Raw genomic sequence first — 23,551 nt, forward strand, 5'->3', positions numbered from 1 at the left:
TTGTAGCTTCCCGACCGTGAATGTGAACATCTTTAGGTATCGGTAGGTTATTTAGCCCGACAAATTCATTTGAAAATTGACTTTGCGACGTCCTAGGCGATTCGCCATGATGTGGCCCACATCCTGTATCGAACAAGCTTTCAACAAATGAGTGTTGATTCATTTGTTTGATTGTTTATGATGAAATCTTAACTAGAAGAATATAAATGTAGTGAGATTGTGAGAATTGAGAATTGGATGAATTGAAATTGTAACTAATAAACTGTAAAAATTGAATTGATATTGTATATTTTTCAACACAAGAGAGTAAAAACTCGATAATTGATATAATAAAAGAAAGTTGAGAGACTTGGAGACTTGGAGTAGCAATTGATATGAAAAAAAATCTTTGGGGAAAGGAGTATTTATAATAGAAGGGGGTGAAAAAAAATTAATTTTTTTTTAGTGACCGTTTCGATCACTGAAAAAATTCAGTAACCAAAACAGTCACTTTACTTTGGGGGCTCGACGAGCGACGAGCCAAGCTCGTTGCTCGTTCAAATGAGCCGCTTGTGGCCTCCTGGTGAGGCCTGCTCAGCTCGTGCTTGAACTCGTGATTTTACGAGCCCGAACCGCCCAGGAGCCCCATTTTCACGAGTCGACTAGCGGTTCGACCCTTTTGACATCCCTAATTTGATTTGATTCAGATCCTTAATACATTTTTATGATACGATTATGTCCAACATTTTGATAAGAAGCATGCCATGGTAAGGGTACGACTGCAACGGAAGTGGCTTGGGGATGATGAAGTGGGTTTTCCTCTTCTTTCCTTTCTTTTTTCTTGTTCTTTTTAATAAAGAAAAAAACTGTTGAATTAAAATTTTTAAATTTATTTACAAGTAAATAAGTTAACAAATTTACTCAATATTGAAGAAATATTGAATCATCATTTTTTTTATAAAACACTAACGACTCGTTTATTCCATTTGTTAAACAACATTGCACAGTATTAAATATTAATAACAAAACAATTCGAAATACTATTTTTTCTAAATACTAGTTTTGTACCCATGCAATGTATGGGTTGCACTTTTTTGGAAGTGTTGTTAGTGTGTTCAATGTTATATGAATTTAACAATTCAAAGGAAACAAAGTTGTGTAATGTCGTTTTTATAGGTAGTTTGTGTTTTGAATTTTTTAGTTTGTATGGTTGGAATGCTATATTATTTGCTAAATGCAATGAAATAAAGCTGTAAATAGAACATATTTTGTACATTACAATAAATAATAATATGAATACAACTATTGTGTTTGCTTTATTTATCTATTAGAAGTGTATAGAATTGAAAGCTAAAGAAAGAGTAAAATTTAATAGATTACGGCAGTGTTCTTTCACAAAAGTACAAAAGTTTATATATAGTGACAGTAAATGTACAAGAAAGATACGGCGACAGATCACAATGTTTATATTCTAAAGGATAAAGAAGAAAGGAAAAAAAGCCCAAAGTATCCTCTCAACCTCTTAGTCTCAAAAGTAGCAAGTTATTGTTGGTAGAGTTGTAGCTAGGATTTTTTCATTAAGTAACTGTACACATACATTCTTACTTGATTGCCAACTACTACAAAAGTAATGTAGATGATTTCCATTCATCTTTTTTTTTCTAGGGTGGAGACATTGGTTTGGTTGTCAGTTTCATAGCTTTCGCGAGTCTTTTTCGATTTTAAGTATGATTCAATAATTTCATCTGATGTTTGTAAGAGAGACTTTTTTGCAATTATGGATTATCCAAAGACTAAATTGTCAAGCATATTATGTCCATGTCACTCAGATTAAAAAGTAATTAATTGATTTAGAATTTAATGACAAGAATCATTTGGAAATAGTTAAAACTTATGCAACCTAACAAAGGCTTTTCGAATCAACAAAAACACATCAAAATACAATCTTGCACTACTTGAAAAATTTTTAAATCCTTCATCAAATTGTTAACATGCATCATAAAACTGATATGGCTATGAAAAAATAGGAGGAAAAAAAGGATGGAAAATGTAAAGCAGAGATTGTTAATAATATATATTTACACAAACCCGACAAAGGAGACCCCCAGAACGGATTTCTAATTTTTAGTAAGAATGTTGATTTTTGTTGTCACTTCCACACAAACATCTTCTATAGATTTTGATGGAAAAAACGATAAGAAAAAAATTAACAAAACATACCTACAAGTAGTATTAATCTAAATAAGAAAGAAATTATAATGAAGATAAAAATTGCAGAGAGAAAGTGCAGAGGTAAAACGAACCTTTAAAGCCTTGAGACTGATGTAAAAATGGAAATTTTTCTATGTATGTGACAATCAACAATAGTGCGAATTTCATTACAACATCCTTCATCCTTAGTATTGAAGAAATCGCTTATCTTTTCCAAATCCACTCCTTAATTAATCAAGAATCCACTTAACAAACTAAAGAATCCCGATCAATTAATCCTTCAAAGATCCTTAATGGTAAAGCCCACTTTCTAAGTCGACGATCTTTCAACAAAACAATCTATTTTCACAATAATTGTTTGGGAAAATGGAAATTATATGTAAATCAATTTGAAAAAGAAGAGACCTTTAGATAATAGAGGATTTTAAAGTCTCAATGTATTGGAATGAGAGAGGATTTCGGCAAAAGAGAGAAGTTAGCGTGTAAGGAAGCCCCTAATTCTTATCACTACTTTGTACTTATTTAATATTTTATTATTATATGGAAGATATTTTTTGCACTTGCTTCTCTTCCAACACATAGGTACAGTGCACATATAAAAGATACAGCTTTTGCTCTTCTTTGAACACAACAAAAAATAACACTTAAGTCAAATTTTCAGATAAATAATGAATGCTGGCCCACCTTTGACAAAGTTGGAAAAAATTACTGGTATCTACTTTTTTTTTTTTTTACTACACACAAATAGCTACACTGCACATCAGATGACATGACTTCTCACACGTAAAAAAAAAACCAAATCCAAACTAATTAAGTTACAGGACATATCTGAATGAGCTAATGAATAGTAATTAACCACTGGTAGTGTGAAAACAAGGTTATACAAATGAATAGCGAATGAGGGTTTCATTCTTTTAAAGGAATGCTAGTGGATTGCACGTGCAATTGTATAGTTGAGTATGTAATAGAGTAGAGTGGTATTGGTTATTTTCTAGACACCAATAGTCAAATCTTATTTTGTAATGTTGATAATTAAGAAGGGAAAGAGAAGTTTTTATGGAATAATGAAATTGTGCAAAGTTTACTTTGGGCAAGTTAAAAAAAAATAGAGTTATGACAGAGGAATCAATATGAAAAAGAATTATGTTAATTGTTTGTAATGAAATGTTAGCTAATAGACTAAAGCAAATATTATAAGAAGCAAACGAAAGATGATCTATATGTTTAAGAAGCTACACTCATTATATATTCATAATCAAGTTAGAAGCTAAAGCATTATGAAGCTTATTATACATTGTTGCTAAGCTTAAATTTCATAGAAGAGTTTTCACACAATTAGTGTTTGAAAACAGAACAAAGTTACAAGCCAAAAGCCTCACAAATTATTGTTATATGTGCTACCAAATAAAACAAAGCTTTGGAGGCGTTGTAGTAGAATCATTTAGATGGAAAGGACAAAACGAGCAAATAAAAATTTTATGTTGTGGCATTGATGTTGTTTTCAAACCGGTATGACGATAATTAGTCAAGTTTTCCTCTTGTTATGACTTGATCATTTATTAGATGGTCCATTGTAATAATAAAAAGCTTCCTACATTCATAAATATATTTAGAAGGAATTATTGTGAGATAAAAATATAGCAATATTTAAACAATCATACTATGATAGCTTACCAAGTTGGATACCATCTCATGGATTAAATTAACGTTATATCCAATCTTATTAAGATTAGATCTCACTTCATTTACCTGCGTAATATTGCATGCATGATATTAGTAAGAATATAAATCAAAGAAAAATTTAATGGATTTTGTGTGGCTAAGTAGGTTTTGACCAGTAATTAGGGACGATTAAATTGTCCTTTTGAAGTCCACTCTAAAATAGAATATAAATGCAGCAAATGGCATCATGAAAAAAATAATGTTAAATAATAAATATTAGTTCAAGAATCACCTCAATGTAATATTATGTTGAAAGAGTTTGAGCCTCTTCCAAAGTAATCATCACTAAATTAGAAAGAAATCTTCCGAAAGCAAAATATAATTTAAAAGAACAATCAAATATTTCTTTAACAGAAAAGTCATTGTTGGTTTAAGTTATATCATGTACATTTTGTAGTGATAAACAAAAGAGAAGTTTTTCGTGATGATATTTGATTGCTCATTTAAATTATGGTAGACTTTTGGGAGAGTTCTTTCTAAATTTAGTGATAAATGCTTTGGAAGAGGCTCAAGCACTATTACTAATATTTGACTCCCTAGATGTATCTGCAGAAAAAAGTGGAGATACTAAGAGTTGGAATAAATAATTTTGTATATTGTTTATAAAATTAAAAATTATAAAATATTTTACTTACTTGGAATAATTTTAGCTAGAAGGATGCCAGTCTTCAAATGACGATGATGTAGTATTGCATGAATCCAAATGTAGGATATCAACATATAGGTTAATTATAAGTAATTAAATTATATTTCTGTTACAACCTATTTAGAATGAACTGAGTTTACAAATTGGGTGCAATCTTGAAGTAAGAAGAACACAAGCAAATTATAAGTTAAAATCGCAATAAATTTAGTTATATAGTGTTCATACATAAGAGAACAGAACAGATGTTCCACAATAAGCAAACATGAAAGCTCGAATGAAGATGTAAAATTTATGTAAGAGTGAAACTTCCATCAGTGCGACACAGTTTGTAAACTACGAACATTGGGATTTCGTCGCCCATAAGTTCAAATATACATGTGTCACCTATTTGAAGTTATTTCTCCCTCATATAATCTACCCAACCAACGGTGAAATGCCTCACATAACCATTGGTTCTTAGATTCGTTTGTACTGACCAATTATGATGTGAACTATCATGAATTTGAACATTCTGGACAAATTTTGGTAGATACAATCGAGCAAAGGCCCCAGGCACATACTACAAAATAGAATGACAAATCTATAAGTCGTGGAATTTTGAATTAGAAGAGAAAAACAAATATGAAATTTTTTATACGTGTAGTTTGAGAAAGATAAAGGTAGAAAAGATTCCAATGAAAGAGGAGCTCACAATTATTCTATGACCATCACGAGCAGCCTCTAATGTTACTCGAAAAATAGGATTACCACTACGTGAAAGCTCTACCTCAAATCCCTCAGAATCATACATCACTTCTACGCCTGAACGATCAAATATTGAAACATCAAAAGTAGAATTTCCTTTGTATTCAAAGACAATAACATAACCATCTTGCAAATTATGGTGGTTAAAAAATTGTGGCTATCCAGCAGCAAGATATATGTTATCAACAACTCTTTCAAGTTGTATGTTGCAGATAATTCCATGATAACCAATCAAACGTACTGCATTAGTAAGGTCATGTCTTAAGCGTTGCACTAAAGTTATCGTGATCAACTATAAAAAAAATATATAACTCTCGTAAGGAATATTATTTACTCTATATTTAGTTTTAGAACTCACCAAACGAATATTACAGCCCAATAAATAAATGCCAACAAAGAGATCATTTTAGAACTCACCAAACGATCGTTATGGCCCAATGATCTTGCGATAATTGTAAAGAAACGGTGTGGTAGATCAACCTTATTTGAAATAATATTTATACTACAGAGACAATTAATAAATATATACGTTAAATATTCAGCAGTAATACAAAGTCTTTATTTGTTCAAGGAAAAAAATACAATAAAAGAGACAATCATCAACAAAATTGAAATATGATATTTTATTGTAATTATGTGCTGCCTTACCTTTTAGTATGCTATTGACTTGAAGATTGATCAATTTCACTAAAAATTTCGTTCTCGCCTTAAATTGGCTCTACGATATCAAGATTTTTTTATCAGTTCATAATAACTATTGAATTGTTGAGTAACTGATGTTGTGCAGTTATTTTGCCTTTCTGAATATCCAATTTTTTTTTTTTTGGTTTTTTTACGGGACTTTTTTTTTTGTAATTTGCCCATAACTTTGGCTACGGCTATCAGAATTGCGCCCATGACCCCAATTTGAAAAGCTCTTTTCGATGCGCACATCGTGTTCACCTAACTTTGCTGTGTGGACATCATTTTCGAGGTCAAAATTTCCTGTTTTCCCTTCCAAATCCCCAATTATAGTTATCCTCTTCCTTTAACAGTAATAAAAAATTGAGCTGATTTGTTTTATTTATTCTTTTTCTTTTCTAAATTCATTCCTTAAGTGATTGATTTCGTTATGGACTTGTTTTGTCGGAGGCTCTTCTTTAATTTTTTTAGAATTTATAATCAATTAAGGATTACATAATTAAAAGTATGTCAATAATTCAGAAAATTAGTGCATATTTAGCCAATAAGTAAATTTTGAAAACAATAATTATTGTCTAAAAAAGTAAACAAACTTTTTTTCAAAGTTCTATTTTACTTCGTACGAGGAAAAATAGATTTGTATAAAACACAAAATCAATTACCCAAAAAAAAATGTTGTACTCAATTAGGAGTGAATGGCTCATCGGTATGCATGTAAGGGTCAAATGGGCAATAATGAAATGCTTCCTGAACAAATAGTAACTGGCATCATAAAAAATTCCTACAATTCGCTGCCATAATTTTTGCCTTACTCTCTCATGATGCACGAGAAGATTTTCTTTGAAAGGGACAACTACAGTAACTCACTTGTGTAAGTCAACAATGAAGGCAATAAAGTAATCTCATTAATTTCATTTTTGGAAGCTACAGCATCTAACGAAGTGAGAGGATTTTTTTAAAGTGAAGATACAGCAACCGTCAGCAAATGGTTTTATAAAGTCAACAAAGACAGCAATAATGCTACCATATTTCATTATTGTTTCCAGAAAACTTTTTTTTGTGATGAATAGTGCATAACGAGTTGAGCTACAGTACAAAACCAGTTCAGTGTGAAACCGTTGCCTCAGGTTGAACAGTAAATATTGGATCCTCTCTTTTAAAGTAAAGGAGAATATGATACTATTTCTTTAATATAGAGCATGAAAGATGTAATGCTCCAAAAATTCATAAATTTTACCAATGAGATGTAAATATATAGATATATAGCTTCTTTTTCATAAAGAATACCGAAAATTTTATTGATATGGGAGAACTTTCAATTTACTAATAATCAAATTCGACATAATAGAGCGACAAGCATGAAATGTTTAAACTACTTTAAAGAGCGTTTAAACTTGGTGCTTGTTTGATATAACTTTGTTAAATTTTATTAACATTTCAACTTGACAAACATTAATTTTAACCACACATTTCATAAGATTTACAATTTTTACCAATATTTTAACTGCTCATTTCATTAAATTTTAGAAAAATCCAATAATTTTTTTTTACCGAAGGCTTTGTTGCACTGGTCCTAATTGATTTAAATAACAAATACACTTTTTAAGTTTTCATTAAACAAGGTCAAATGAATTTTATTTCAAAAATTAGGTGTCATGCCACCCCACATCATACCACACCTAAGGATGGCAATTTGGCTAACCAACTTGATCCATTCGTGATTCGGCCAGAAAAAAGCCTGAGCCGAGGTTTAGATCGAGCCCCATTTCGGGACGTAAAGCCAAGCCCATATGGCTCGTCTAATCGGCTCTTAAAAAAAGGGTAGTAGCTGCCTCTCAATAGGGCACAATAGCTTAGCGTAAAATTATCTATGTGTTATATATATAAAAAGCTAGCTCGAGCGGGTCGAGCCTTGATTTTTTGTCCGTACTTTTGCTTTGCTCGGCTCGAGCCAAAAAGGCGACTTAATTTGACTTGAGCCTCGAGTTTCAGCTCGCAAGCTGACTCGACTAGTTGACATCCCTAACCACACCCACTACCATCATCGTTAACCTTAACCCTAATCCTAACCCCCATTTTCACCCACACAAACATCGTCGGCTACAATTCCAACCACTACTTCCCACCACCTACTATCGACGGAATCACCTCTCAAACCCAACTTCCACCTTCGATTGGCCCCACATAATCTACTAAATGGCTTTCGAAGTCGTAAACCAAAAATCTTGAATTTGATTACCGTCAATAGAACACATCGTTGCAAATATATACCAATGGCATCGGTACCCCCACTCCGCCACTAGTGTAGCCATGGGTTTTCATCAATTGGACCAAAATTTGCTTTTGAATTTTTACTTTTTTTCCGCATTTGTGCTGCATCTTAGATTTTGCATCAATAGTTTATCAGTCCAGGGGTGGATTTAAGGTGTGTTGAAGGTAAAGGAGGTGGTTGTGGAGGTGGTTTGACTGTGGAAGTGGTGATGGTTTTGTGGCATATTGAAGGTGAAGATGGTGGTGGTAGTGACGGTGATTGGGCTATGGAGGTGATGGGGGATTTGAGGTGTGTTGAAGGTGAAGGTGAAGGTGAAGGTGAAGGTGATGGTGGTGACGATGGTTTAACTGTGGAGATTCTGGTGGAGGTGATGGTGATTATAGTCATAAAATTTTATCAGGGTCACAACATGTGATCATTGGATTTTTGAAAAACTTTCACAAAATTGTTATTTTTGAAAATGTATTTTGAAACTTTTAGTTATGTAATGTAATTTTCCCTTAAAATATGCTAATAAAAGAGAACAATGTTTTGCTAAGGCACAAAACCCACAAACTCCCGCGGCTCCAACACTATTATAACGTGCGCTAATTAACTGATTAATTCATTTGATCCGATGTTTGATGCAATTAATGTTCATTAGAAAGTAATTGAAATATCTTATCCTTCATTAATCACATGGACAGAAATAATGAGATAGGTTTACAATGGTTTATTCATGCATTCCTCTCAATCGGGGCCGGAGTAAGGGAGGACAAATTTTTTTTCAACTGTGCTAATACATATAGAACAAAAAATTTCCTACATTTTTTTATTACCTGAGAAAAATTAAACGGACTTGGAGCAAAAAAAGTGAATTGGACTAATCAACAAAAGGATTTGTAAATTCAAAGCTACTACAAATACATTGTGGATTATATCATGGATTACACTATTCCACATGGCATAATTTACACCATTGATTTTTCCCCACTTTTTCTATCAATGTGCGATTCCCCCAACCCCCACAAAGGGAGAATTTCAAGTGTACATCTAGCATTATTCTTGAAAATTTACTAATAAGTATATAAGTTTTTTATTTTTAAAAGCAAGATAAGAGTTCCTTTTAAAGAAGTAAATTTTTTTTTCTTTGATAGAGAACTCTTATATATGATGTAAAAGAAGTTTCTTTTAAACGTCTAAATATATTGGGAAATCAAATGTCTTGGTTTTCTTTGCATGCTTTTTGTTATTTATTATTTCTAAATGTACAATTTCTCATGGGATAGTCTTTCTTGTCATGCCAAAGCAATACCTTTCTTTCTCGTGTTACAAAGTTTCTTAGCTGCAAAGATGAATATTTCCACTGCTTATATAATCTAATTTACGTACTTACTAATTCAATCCCCTGTACTGGTTATATTCCATTGAGGAATTGACCATTGGGCAATCATATTCCTTAAACATGTCGAATTACTCTTCGGATCCAAAGAGACGGGTTGGTCATGAAAAGTCATTGCATGCAATTCTTGGGGAAGGGACAGGTGATTTTCTAACCTTTTCTGTGGTTCTACATTTGTGACTTGTCATTGCAACGAATATCAACATGACAATAATCAGAACGCGTTTTTTAAGATGACATGATGGTTTCTTGATCCAAATTACATCGAACTTGTTTTGTAGTTGCTGACATATTGTTATGGAGGAATAAGAATTTATCAACAGCAATATTAATCGGATTCACCGTAATATGGTTTCTGTTCGAGGTCATGGAGTACAACTTTGTGACTCTTTTCTGCCATGTCACCATGGCTGTGATGTTAGTTGTGTTCGCTTGGTCTAATGGGGCAATAATATTGGACAGGTAAACGTTGCCTCTAGCACATTATTGTGATTTCATACATCACTAGTTTTTCTTTGTGGCATTTTAACAAACATCTTGTATTCCTATGTTAATCACTAGGAATCCTCCCGATTTAAGAGGCCTTACAATTCCAGAGTCTTCATTACGTTGGTTGTTAACCAAAATCAACAGGTTTTTGTTGAGATTCTATGATGTTGCTTCTGGGAAAGATTTGAAGACCTTTTTCCTGGTACAAAATTCATTTTTGTCATTTGACCTTTGATTATTTTCTTGCACATCTTTCATCAATTCTCATATTCTTTTTCGGGTTTAGGCCATCGCGTTTCTATGGATATTTTCAGGAATTGGAAATAACTTCAGCTCCTTGAATCTATTGTACATTGGTAAGAACACAGAACATATTTGGGACGTCATATATAATCCATCTTATAAAACAAGTCATCGTAATCTCTCTTTTTTTGAAACGATTTTCAGGTTTTCTTTGCCTGGCCACATTACCTGCATTGTACGAACGGTATCAAGGTGAAGTGGATTATCTTGCAAGCATAGGGAACCAGGATATGGAGAAATTGTACAAGAAATTTGATGCCAAGGTTCTGAACAAGATTCCAAGAGGACCTGTTAAAGAAAGGAAGAGATTCTGAATATCGTTTCAAGAACACAGCATACGTGCAAGTTCCTGTACATAATTTACAAGTTGTAACATACGGAATAAACAAAACAATGCAACTTTACATTAAGGACATGTTTGTAACGCAAATGACAAATAAACAAGACTTCAACTTCATTTTCTTTCTTAATCTTGTCAAGCAATGCCCAATATAACGTGCCAAAAATTATTATACTTTAACTAATATAAAATCGCAACCTTTGACCTGACCAATGAAAGAGGTAATAACGTACTTTAAATGTAATTTTAATATAAATTTGATACATTTTTTGGTAAAATAGGTATACAAACCGAGTTTCACAACAAACTAGCAAGACATGAAAAGTATACCCTAGACCATGCCATTTCTAGTGCTGGACATTTAGTTACTGTTTTGTTTTCTTTCATTTATCAATGTATGATGACTGCTTAATATGGATGAGTAAAATCTACAACCTTGCGTCAATAGAAGTCGACATTCCTCGACTTTTCCTGATTTCCGTAGACGATATGTCCATTCAGAATCTCTCGACTGGTATTGGGATGAACATATATTTTAGCTCCTTTGGAATATCAAAATCGTCAAGAACCTGCCGTGATCATGCAATAGAATTGCTTTAGTTTGTATACTGAAAACATCAAAACAAAATGAGCAAGTTCAAAAGTTTTTGGCAAAACCCTGAAAACCACATCAACATTTTGACCACCAACTAGGAAAGTACAACCTGTATTTTTGCATTCAATGAGTATCTTCAACATTGTTTTGGTCCCCGCCATCATATTTAGGCTGTGAAACCTTTGATACTCGGACTTTTAGAAATAGTAGGAGTACTCGTATCGGATACGATACAACATAGTTATGAGTATGGAACATATGCCAAATCCTCCAATTTTCAACTGGACACTTTTCCCTTTTTACTTCTTTTTTTTTTTTTCCTTCTTCTTTTCCTTTCCCATTTTTGCTCTCTCTAAATTTAATGTCACCTCCGAGAGGATGGAGAAGGGCAATAGCGCTAAATTTTCCTTATTTTTTCTTTCCCTTTTCCTCTTTTTTCCCCCCCTTTTTTCCCTCTCTGTATCGGTAGTTTAAGGTTTTGTTTGTATAAAATAAAAATGGATTCCATATAGTGCTACCTAGTGCTCCACTAAGTTCAAATTACAATCAGGTCTCTCATTTTTTATTTTATAGAACATTTAGTAATTAACTTCTCATAATTGAAAACTGAACTCCAAAATTTTATTTTATTCATTTTGAACCCTAATTTAGCACTCATTTCCTTCTTTGTGAACAATTGAATTTGATTTATTCAAAATGATATCATGGGCTAGTGAAAAAATTAAAACTTGAAATACGCATCCATGTATCCGTATCGACTCTTTTTAACGATGTCCCCGTATCCTACATTTTAAAAAATAAAAGATCCCATACTTAAATTCACAAGCATACGAATGACCACCTGTGTTCTTATTTTAGGAAATATCAATAATAAAAATTGCAAAACAGGTTATCAAATCACGGACGAAAAGTAAATGACCCATAGGAGGCACACAGCCAAACATACAAAAAATAAATAAATAAAGGCTCACAAAATAATTTATTCAACGGCACACAGTCTAAATAATGCAGATAAAGATCTAATGTTGCACATTAAAACGTGATTGGGTAATAGAAGAGATATGAGCAACCTCATGCATAAAGAGTCATATCTGAGGCATTCTACACTAATCAGAACCACGTCTCAAGGTTTATAAAGACAATTTCCAACATGTAACATCAAAAATAAATATGTAGTAGAGTTATCTTTGTTTTATAATAGAGCCATTAAAAGGATAAGGGGCAAGGATTATTAAATTGAATAAAAGCTAGTCCGGAGTTTTGTTTCAAACATTCCGAAAACCATATTTGGAAGCAAAAAAGTTGCACTGAAATTATCTTATCCTTTGCAAGTTGTAAAGGATAGAAATTTATGCTTGCCAACTTTTTCAAACTGCGTAACACGTTCTTTAATTTGGGACACTGTTAATGGAGATTTATCCGTATTCACTGCTAACAATTCAAAGTACGGGTATCCATCACCAAGAATGCTGCATGGAACAAATGCAAAACTTCAGAGATTGCAGATGCTTCTCAACGGCACAAGTAGAATGTTTATGAGTTCAGAACAAAAGCATTATGATTAAAACAGTAAGATATATGACCAAAATAAATAAATAAATAAATCTTTTCCATTTAAAATTAGAATAGTTCGTCTCAAAATTACACGTTAGACACTTGGAAAAAATTGAATTATATAAGTTAGATAGAAACGCAAATAAGGAAAGTACTGCAAACGACTCTTTTAAGTAAATTTAAATGGAAACGTGTTACTGACTTGGATGGAATAATCATATTCTTATTAAAACCAAGGAAAAATGAGCTTCCAGCTGCATGTCGCATGCTAATGATAAGATTGAGTAGACATATGGGGATCAGGACTAAATTTAAGGTATGGATGGGATTTAAAAGAGTTCTTATCCTACATGGCCATACAGAGTCTCTACCATTTTCGATGTTTCCCAGTGATATTAGGGGACCAATCAAAGCAAAAAGAATTATTTTCATTGATGACCATACTAGAGTTTGTTGGGCATTCGTTTTAAAAGAAAAATCTGAAACGGCAAAAATTTTTCAGAACGTCCACCAAATGACTGAAACCCAATCCCAAACTCAAATTCAAATCCTACATATAATGGCCGAGAATACTTTAACCAAATCCTAGGAGTAGACCTTAGTAATCATGGGATTGTTCATCAAACACGGGTAGGCACCTCCCAACAAAATGGTATTGCTGAACGAAAAAACAAACATATCCTAGAAGTTGCTAGAGCCTATTGTTTACTAATAATGTGCAAAAGAATTTTTGGGGGGAAGCTCTCATAAATCGGCTTCCATCTAGTGTCCTTCAGTTTAAAACTCCACTCCAAACGTTTCTCTAGTTTTTCCCACACAATAGACTTTTTCAAATCTCCCAGTTAAAGTCTTTGGACGCATAGTTTATGTTCATTCCTTGCCGAAAACTAAGCTAGATCCTAGAGCAATAAAATGCATTTTCTTGGGCTACTCACCATGTTAAAAAGGTTTTTTTAAGTGTTTCTGTCCTAAAACTAGGAAGCTTCTCATTATAATGGATGTCAACCTTTTTGAAGATACACATGCTACCATAGTTCAATTCAGGGGGAGAGTGCTGGTGATATTGAGCTTTGGGATTTTTCACCTTTTAGTGATCATGCAACTATTCAAGTACAGCTGCCGATGGTATTGTCCTTTTTTCACCTTTTAGTGATCATGAAACTATTCAAGTACAGCTGCCGATGGTATTGTCCTTCCAGTCCATCCTAAAACCATATTGATTCATGTGATCCTCAGACCTTTCTTTTGACCAGCATACCCGTGTTGACACGACATGACACGGGAACGGGTATAAAATACAGGACGGACAGGACAAATTTCAATTGGACACGGCTGGGGGAGGAAACTGTTGGACTTCGCTGCCACCATTGTTACAGAGCGAGAAAGTCGCTGTTGCAGGTTGAGGGAAGAAGGAGAAGTGTTGTAATTGGGCCTTTTTTGTTTTAATTTTTGGGCCTTTTGGGCTTCTTATTATAATTGTACCAAATATAGATAGATTGTTTTTACCATATTTAATTTTGATTTGGTTCTGTATAATGAGAGAACATCTCACATCGAGGGGCATCGAGTCTTATTGAGTATATTTGACAAGATTCATAGGGAAATTAGAAAGTTATGCCAATAAAATAAAACATGGGTTGAAACCAGGTTGTGCTTGACAAAAGAACAGCACTTATGGATTAGTTTAGTATTGACTCCAGGGCCTGATATCTCAGGATTTCCTAATCGGTAGAATAATTTACCACACTTCAGTAGAATTTGTAATCAAGAACCTTTGATTTGATGGTGAACACTATAAATTGTTCTCTAGATCTTGTGTAATCCAAAGTATGGATCAAGCAAGCAACACTTCAGCTGATGTTAACTACAACAGACCCTTTTGTGCTAAGCTATATTTAACGTGTAGAGCCTAATATATTGCTCTCTTTCCCTCGGCACAATTGGACCTTCATGGTACGTTGATGCGGGTTTGGGGGGCAGTATACCCCCTAGTGTGTGGGGGTGGGATCTTTGTAGTGAATATTTATAAGTCTCACAAGGTACTTTGGGAAAATGGCATGTGTATTAGGTCACCTCAATATATTCTTTTTTATTAGTATTAAGCCTCTATTCTATGTGTCATGGTAGATAAAAAACGAAGATGCATGAGTCCAAAAACACATTGTAATTCTCTATAATAGTACCAGATGCACGTAGCTCTCACAATGAGAGTGAATCACCTTAAATCATGTATTTTTCTTGTTTTAATTTTTCTTATTTAACATTATTAATTGTCCTCAATAATATGGATTATTCCTTTAATTTATAACAAGCAATATACTTATTTGCATTTTGCAATCTCCTAGTCTTTCCCCCTCCATCCGTCCATCCTACCATCCATCCATATCAACTGACAAAAAGGGTGCTTTAACTTTTTAGATCCCCAGGACTTCTAAAAAAAGGAGGGAAAACATGCATTCTGGAAACGTGAATTATGACTTCACTCCCACTTACATAAACATGAATTAAGAAGGGATGACACAACAGATAACTGAAAGGGAATTTTTCTTTTCAAAATGGATCAGTTATGGATTTTCATCATGACCACCAATTACAGATTGAATGTTAAGTTCTCTATGTCCATGGCAACACAGTAGAGTTTTGAAACTAGAACTCGTTGAAACCCAACCTAAATTTGACTGGACTTGTTTAATTCTGATCCCGAAGATCCGACCAGCACACTTCAAAATGTAATCTTATATATGTTATAGGAGAAAATTAGTCCAATGCAAAGCATGAGAAGGACAGTTATAGAATTAGAATTATAATGATCATAAATCTTTATCATATGGTTATAAATAGGACTAGTAATTCCTGAAATTTGATTTAGTTACAAGTCTATCAATTTATTATTTTCATTTCGTGCACATCTGAACAAAGTTCAGACATAATAATGCGTTTGAAATAATTAATAACTAACACCACATTTCCAAACAACCGTACAAGTAAAAGGAGAAAGAAAGATGAGAAACACAATCTTTAAAATTCAAAACCAATATGAAAAAAATAAATTAAAATAAAAAAATAAATCAAAATCATTTAAAACAATTTTGTGTAGACATGATATTAAAACCAAGAAAGTTCAGATTTTTAGTTGTTACGGAAAAGAACCCGGCTGGGAAAGCTTTAGAGCTATATTATAAGCTGTTGGATTTTATGCGCAATATTAAAGAGATGAAAAAAGAAAATCAACACAAGAATTTTACGTGATTCGGCGATGTGCCTACGTCCACGAGAGCGAAGTGGAGATTTCTTTATTCAGTTGTGAAAAATAGGGTTACAATATATTATTTATACTAACCCTAATCTGAGCTCATATAAAACTTTAAGATCCGTACAGAAAATACCCCTGTACCGTACCGCGGGGCGTTGCCCCCGCACCCCCAACCCATTCAACGTCCCTAACAACCAGATAGTGAATTAAACCCGCGCAAAGCCGATGCCGACGCTCCGCTCCGTTCTGTTCAATGCGCTCTGCTCGTCTCACTCCACTCCACTCCACTCCGCGTCGGTATCGATCCATTTGATCCAGAACCTGTGTTCTACTCTACATGAGTCACATGCACAACATAAGCCAACTATGCCATGTCCTCCACAGTTTGCCTTAAAAAACATAATAACATTAAACAGATTCCAAAACTATGTTTGAGGCTCCTGGCAAAGACATTAACCACCCAAGTTCCCCACTCACTTCATTTAGACAATCCATCAAACAGTTTATGTGACCTCAAAAGTGAGCAAAACATGAGTAATCTGCATGTATATGTGTGTATGTATGTGAAGGTACCTGAGAGGCTCCGCCTGAGAGATGGAGAACGGCTTGAGTGGGACTGGACTGTATGCCTTCTACTACGGCTCGCACACAAAGGGTCCATCATGCTCTCTCTTGCTACTTCGGTTGTTTCCTCCTAATTGATTTGAGTTCATCCACGCGCTGTCGTTTTCGGCGCTGTGTATGGTAAGAAAAAAATTCACCGCAAAGGAATCTCTCCCCCCTTTCACAGCGGAATACTTTTCCTCCAGCGTTTTGGACGTGCTTAAAACTTAAAAAAGTCGTTCTCTAATGTAAGTTTAAAGTTAATTATTTTTGGGAAAGATAAAGTAAAAAATAAATTTAAAAATCGCATATAGTAAATATAAAAAATAAAATTCTCAAATCAGACTACGACGCCCTACCCAATCAACTGCAATGCCACCACCCACACTTTTGTCAACCATAAATTTTGTGCTCATCCTTACTATGATGAATTCCCGAAGAATTTCACATTTTATTATTATTATTATTATTATTATTATTATTATTATTTGTAATAAAGTAAAACAGCATTTTCTTGTTCAAAATTGTCAAGTTTTTCAGAAATAAAAAAGAAAAATAATTGATTTTCTTCAGAAATTTTAAAAATATATTACCTTTTCTGTATGAAGTGTAAAAGAAATTAAAGAATATTACTTATGGCACGTTTAATATTTTTCAGGTCCCGTGGAATTAAAAATATTTGTGCAATGGATACTAGAGAGGGACAATACAAGATTTGTTAAATATTTGAATTTTATCATTTTGCTTCTTGCTTTTGGTGAAACTTTTGCCATTAATCAGAATCGAATATATCATAGAATATTAATTAAGATTTTTTGATATTGTTCTTTGTCCTTTGGCGTCATACAAACATCAACTAAAGTTTGAAACTTCCCCACAAAAAGAGCAGATTAAAAGGAATCACGACAGATGGTTGGCTCGGAAAGTATAAGTTAAAAAAAGTAAACGCTTCTCGCAATCAACTGTCAAATTTCATGCCCCAGTAAAATGCCACTTGCACAACCAAGGAAACTAGGGTGGGATCTAACACAAGAGGTGGGGTGGTGTTTTTTTACAATATTTTAATTACATGGAGCCCACCCCATGTGTCTCATCTGGAACCCCCTTCGGCACGTTCAGCATTGGTGATGTTGTAATTGCAAAGGAAGCCAGATTTTTTAGATACTCAAAATGCTTAAACATGAAACTTTGATCTAATCAGTTGACTGGAATTAGCATTTTGCATTTCAGTGCTACTCTTTTTGCTCCATTCAAAAGAAAAAAGAAAGATGCATGAAAATTATGCTACTGTACAAGCAAAAATAATATGAACACAGGATTAAAAGATCCACATAGCTCACAGCCGATTCCACACTCTTTTGAGTGTATATAGGTGAAATTTTAAATCAAATGATGACAAACCATATGTGGCAGTGCAGCTAATTTTCTGGAGTCATTGATGATTCTGCGCCTTATTATTAGAAATCCTCTGAAAAGGAAACAAAAATGGAGGTGTTCTCACTATAAATCATAGTTCGTGTACACAGAAGTCTAAGTTAGTGATTGATAGAAGATTCCATACTCAAGTATCAATTACATATACACTGTGCTGCATGAAGAATCATGCTAAAGGAACCTAATTGCACTAAGACAGAACACTGTATCTAAATCAAAAATATATTTGATAAAGTAGTAAATGGATGTTGATAAAAGATATATGCAATCTTAACAATTCACAAAGAAAACTTCAATTATAAGAACCTCAACGGTCCCTTAAACTTGAAGCTTCACATATCAATCTCGGTAACTATATCTCACAGATGATCCGATTGCATAATTGCTGTTCTTACGCATACATGAAGTTTGGTAGAAGCAGAGATTTTAATGAGGGGTACCTTCTATCATATCAATTTCATCAGAAAAGAAGTGCATCATTCACAAAATATCCAAAAATAAATAGGGAAAAGCCAATAACAGATATCTGTAAACCAGCCATGTAATATGCGAGGTTGTGCTTTTACTGTGTGACATCCAACAACATTCATTTTTACTTGCAAGTACAACAGAAATACGACACATACACACGAGAAGAAGAGAGAAGACCAGAGTTTATCAATTACCTATCACAATTACATTTCACAACTGCTAAGAGTAACAGGACAAACAGTGTATTATAAACTTCAAAGGCAAAACAAAGCCATTACAGAAAGATTGTGTATCCATGCCCGACTCACCCTTTGTGGCTGCAGAGTACTACCTTGACGCTTTGTTCCCTGTGGGATGCAGCATGGACATCTGTGTAGACACTTCAGGTAACGTCCCAGCCGGGGTGGATGCCATGGACTGGTACTGAGCAGCCACCTGCGGTGGCAGAGGCTGAGTGTAGTATATTTGGGAACGTGAAGGGTCAGTAAATTCATAGGCATAATTAGAATTGGCAGCCGAAGGAGGAGCCATCGACTGAGAAGGGTAATGAATTTGAGTGAAACCAGTATATTGTCCCTGTTGCTGGCTGGAAGGATCCTGGACTAACTGCTGAGCTGCTGTTCTCTGCACACCACCAGCAATTTCAGATTCGGATGCGAAAGCATTTCTTCCCTGGTTGTGAGCCGAAGAAGGGGCCATTGATCCAGGAGGAGGCATTTGGGGATGGGTAGAAGTGGCTGACATAGATTCACTATAATTCACTTGCTGCATCGGCACATGATAACCCTGGGCCTGTTGACCCGGCACAAAGTAGAACGGGTACTGCTGCTCAAGTACAGGATGGTGGGGCTGCTGTTGCTGGGAAGGATACATAGGGTAATACGATGGCATTGGCATTGCTCCGGCAGGGATATACTGAGTACCAGCATGAACAAAATGTTGCATTTGAGGTAATTGAGAATGAGTTTGGTCAAACTGGCTTGATAATACATAACCAGATTCCGGAACTTGCGGATGCATTTGAACCCTGCTATGGTTTTGATCCCCAATCTTCGGATCAACTTGATTAGCAGAAACAATTCTATAGTTACCAGACTGAATTTGCATCATTGGTTCTTGATAAATAGTTTGTCTCTGCCTAGATAATGGATTGTTTACACTTCCTTCACTGTACCAATTACAATTTACACCAAAAAAATCCTGATTCAGATCATATTCATCACATTTACTCAAATAATTGAACAGATATAAAAAGATCCAAAATAAACACAAAAACCCTGTTGTACAATAGAATTCTTATCATTAAAGATCTTATTATCAAAATTGGTGTACCTTGAAACTGAATCTGGGGAAGGCAAATCGATAGGACCAACTTGTTTGTGCTGAAATTGAGGAGTCTGCTGCTGTTGTAAGTGTACCTGTGACTGTTGTTGTGCTTGTTGTACCCTTCTGTATTCACCATGATCAGATCTATCATCATCCGAGAAAGTTCGATTTGCATACTCCCCACCGCCACCAACCGCCACTGGAACCCCTGATACCACAGTTCCAGCTGCCCAGCCCATTGGCACGAAACTCCCTTCCTCCTGCTTCTGAGGCAAATTAACATTTCCACCAGCCTCCACAACCACGACGCTCCGCTGAAACTGCTGCTCAATTCCCAACCTTTCTACCTTCTGATTCTCCTCCGACCGTACCCTTATGGGCCGCAGGTTCGCCAGAGATGGAGAACTAGAAGCAGACCCAAAGGAAGAATTGGCTTCCAGCACTGGAGAATCCGGGACCGAATGCACATCGTGATTAATTATAGTCCCGTTGCCATTTCCATCGTTCTTTGCTGAATCCATTTGGGATTCCAAATATTTCCTTGTATTGGCCTCTTTATCTACAGAATCGTCATCAAAGCCAAGAAGAGAATTGACCGAAGAGGATTCTGCAAAATCGCAATCCTTTGCAGATGTAGTCATACTAATATCCTTCCCATTTAATGCATTTAGAAACCAGTCATCTGATTTAGTAGACGCAGTTTCAACAAGAAGCTGCTCAATACTTGAACTTTTGAGAAATAAAAACAGGCGAAGTCGGCCAGGTTTCAACGCACTCGAATTGCAGAGGCGGTCGTACTCTTCAACCATGTTCTCAAGATCTTCATCAGTAGCAACAGAGATTAAAGAATCCAACTCCTCGTTCGGGAGCTGGTACTTCAACGTGAAGGGCTGGTTGTTAAGAAGGGCTTTGGAAAGGCGGTTGTGGAGGCTGGTGAGGCTGGTGTGACGGTCGATGACGATGATCCGTGTGTCACCTCCGATATAGCATAGGGACTTGTCTTGTGGGCGGGGGACTATATGTCCACCATAGCTGCACATGAGGCGGAGCTTTGATGGTTGAGGGAGTGGTGGAGACGGGTCGTCCCAGGAGTTGGTGTTGCGGGAGCGAGGGGAGGAATCCAAGGAGTCTGGGTAGTTGACTTGGGTTGGTAGTGGAGGTGGCGCCGCCGCCGTCGTGTTGGTGGTGGAGATGGGTGGAGCGGCTGAAGGCTGTAGCGGTGGCGGTAGAGGATCCATAGAATGGATCGAATTAAGAAAAAGGCACGACAAAAAAGTAGAGGAGAATAGAGAAAACAAGGGGTTTTCTTAAAACATGGTTCTTTTATACTTCTTGGACAAGTCAGCTGTTTTACAATTAAACTTTCGTATTTATCATTTGCTTAGCCCCTGCTTGAACCCCTTTTAGTTCAAAACTCATTTTTTCAAAAAATTTCCTATATTTTAACAACTCATTCACCAAAAATCACTATTCCAAACACATTTTTGTCCAAAAAGGTGTGCTCAAACAAGCCTTATTTGTTTTCATTTTCATATATATATATATGTCTCGTTTGATTCTCATTTTTATCAAAATACATTTTTCTATCTCTTCTTTTCAATCAAATATTCTTCATTAAAATAATATTACGCGTAAATCAAAAAAAATTTCTTATTTTTATTCACACATTCTCCATCAATCTACTATTCTAAAATTTATTTTTTCATAAAAATGAGTGTCAAATACTCTCATAATTAAACTAGAGCCATTTTCTAATGGGTATAAAAATCAATTTTTTAGAAATTTTTTATAAAAGTTGATGAAATGTATGGTTAAAAAATTATGGATCCTATCAAATATATAGTTAAAATTAATTGTTTATTTTAACTTATATTAAAATCTATTTTTAATCTCTACCAAACAAGAAATTATATTTTTCTTAATATACCTTTACATTAAATAATAATTAAAAAATGAGTAATTTATATTTATTGATAATAAATGCACATTAGATAAGAATATATTATGAAACTAATAAATAAATTATACTCTCAACAAGGAAACTGACCTATAATTTGAGGTAAATGAAAAAAAAGGCTATCTTTATGAGGCGAAATAAATAGTCAAAAAGCATCACTAAAATACACTCTAAATATAAAACAATATTTATTTTGGAGAGTCAATACTTAAAAATGAATTTCAAAAGACTTTCTATTTTAACTTTTTAAAATAGATAGTAAGTTTGGCTCTTTAAATTTAAAGAATCAAACTCATTTTCTATTCTTAAAGTACAATAATTGCATTTAATAAATCACATATTTCAATATTCTATTTCTTAAACTATTCAAACCAGGATTAAATTGATTGATCGGTTGATATATAAAAATTTATATTAAATAAAATATGAAGAGAAATCAATAAACGTTTCTTATGGAAAAAAATGAAGAGCCAATGTAAAGAGCTTGTTGGATTATATAAAAATTATGGCTCAAGAGATGCTCTAACCAGTTTAGGTGGCTGCACTAATGAAATTAAATTACAGGTTCAATTAAATGAATCATATAATTTTACCTTTAATTAAACATATCATATAATGCCACATAAATTAGTGTTCTAGCATCATTGGTGATATATAGAATTATTCTTAATTTTTGGTCCAAGGTATAGAATGTTGAACTTCTAAGTAAAATGATTGGATCCTCACAACTCGAACGCAAAATATTCTGTTGCTATTTCTATATAATAACTATATATCTCATGAGTTATTTATATTTTTCTAAAAATATTTTTAGAAAAAGTATGGTCCAATATTTTACTTCATTTTATGTACTTAAATTGGTGACATAATTTAAAAACTTTAGTTTTGCCTCAAAAAAATTTTAGTGGAAATTACACCCACACATGATTTTTATCTTTTCAATTAAATAATAAGGTGTAAAGTTTTTTATTAAAAAATCAGGCGATAATTTAAATTTTTAATATCAATAATTATATTATAAAATTAAATGAATATATATATCCACTACACTCCACCTACTCAAAACCCTAATCACTTTTCTCTTCTCTCTCTACTTTATTTCTCCTATCTCTATATCACAACTACCAAAAAAAACTATAATCATAAAATCCTTATTTTTCCCTCTTGCCTGGGTGTCAACACCACTTTGGTCACATGCGAGTAGGGCTGGATAAAACTTCCGAACTGAACCCGACGGTTCTTCTCGAGTTAAATACCCGAACGGGTATTTGAATCAAGAACCGACGGGTATGATTCGGTTCTCGGTTCTAGGCCAAGACCCGAAAAATCGAATAAGAACCGAATCTCCGTAATTTTTTTAATTAATTTATTTTAAATAAGTAAAATTATTTTATTTTTTCTAAATAAATTTGTTAACTAGTTAATTTAGTTCAAACCACAAAATATGATTTTCCTATTTCTAATATTCAGTTCAAAGTCGACTCAATCAAATTGACCTCAATTTTATCTAAATATGTTATTCTACTATAGTGTTGTTTCTACTGGAGAAAATCGAATTAAAGCTCTACAACATCTCTCTTAATTATTTTG

General features: G+C 34.0%; 2 protein-coding genes and 1 long non-coding RNA gene across 4 annotated transcripts; 1 reads left to right on the forward strand and 2 right to left on the reverse strand.

The window, feature by feature from the left end:
• The first annotated feature begins 9,447 nt into the window (after positions 1-9,447).
• LOC111403193 (reticulon-like protein B14) lies at positions 9,448-10,885 on the forward strand. The gene is made up of 5 exons (XM_023031600.1): positions 9,448-9,778; positions 9,918-10,098; positions 10,198-10,327; positions 10,412-10,481; positions 10,573-10,885. Exons 1-5 carry the CDS (start codon positions 9,700-9,702, stop codon positions 10,740-10,742), a joined length of 630 nt encoding a protein of 209 aa, XP_022887368.1. The 5' UTR covers positions 9,448-9,699; the 3' UTR covers positions 10,743-10,885.
• Positions 10,886-12,516: 1,631 nt separating this feature from the next.
• On the reverse strand, positions 12,517-17,027 carry LOC111403194. Of its 2 annotated transcripts, none has more exons than XR_002704421.1 (2): positions 16,744-17,023; positions 12,517-12,832 (listed from the first exon to the last, which is right to left on the reverse strand). It is a non-coding gene; the product is annotated as an uncharacterized LOC111403194 (long non-coding RNA). The 2 variants fall into 2 exon arrangements; XR_002704420.1 differs by lacking the exon at positions 12,517-12,832 and adding an exon at positions 16,191-16,503 and having other exon boundaries at positions 16,744-17,027.
• Positions 17,028-18,730: 1,703 nt separating this feature from the next.
• On the reverse strand, positions 18,731-21,325 carry LOC111403195. Its single transcript, XM_023031601.1, has 2 exons — positions 20,011-21,325; positions 18,731-19,846 (listed from the first exon to the last, which is right to left on the reverse strand). The coding sequence occupies exons 1-2, from the start codon at positions 21,240-21,242 to the stop codon at positions 19,006-19,008; spliced, it is 2,073 nt and encodes a 690-aa protein (XP_022887369.1). The 5' UTR covers positions 21,243-21,325; the 3' UTR covers positions 18,731-19,005.
• Positions 21,326-23,551: the final 2,226 nt, after the last annotated feature.

The sequence above is a fragment of the Olea europaea genome, chromosome 11, assembly GCF_002742605.1.
Source record: "Olea europaea var. sylvestris chromosome 11, O_europaea_v1, whole genome shotgun sequence".
Taxonomy (NCBI): Eukaryota; Viridiplantae; Streptophyta; class Magnoliopsida; order Lamiales; family Oleaceae; genus Olea; species Olea europaea.

Excerpts from the sequence above, each read along its gene's own strand:
- LOC111403193 (XM_023031600.1), top strand. The coding sequence starts at position 9,700 with ATGTCGAATTACTCTTCGGATCCAAAGAGACGGGTTGGTCATGAAAAG. Across the intron at positions 9,779-9,917 it reads AATTCTTGGGGAAGGGACAG|TTGCTGACATATTGTTATGG; the intron begins GTGATTTTCTAA and ends CTTGTTTTGTAG. Across the intron at positions 10,099-10,197 it reads GGGGCAATAATATTGGACAG|GAATCCTCCCGATTTAAGAG; the intron begins GTAAACGTTGCC and ends GTTAATCACTAG.
- LOC111403195 (XM_023031601.1), bottom strand. The coding sequence starts at position 21,242 with ATGGATCCTCTACCGCCACCGCTACAGCCTTCAGCCGCTCCACCCATC. Across the intron at positions 19,847-20,010 it reads TCCCCAGATTCAGTTTCAAG|TGAAGGAAGTGTAAACAATC; the intron begins GTACACCAATTT and ends TAATTGGTACAG.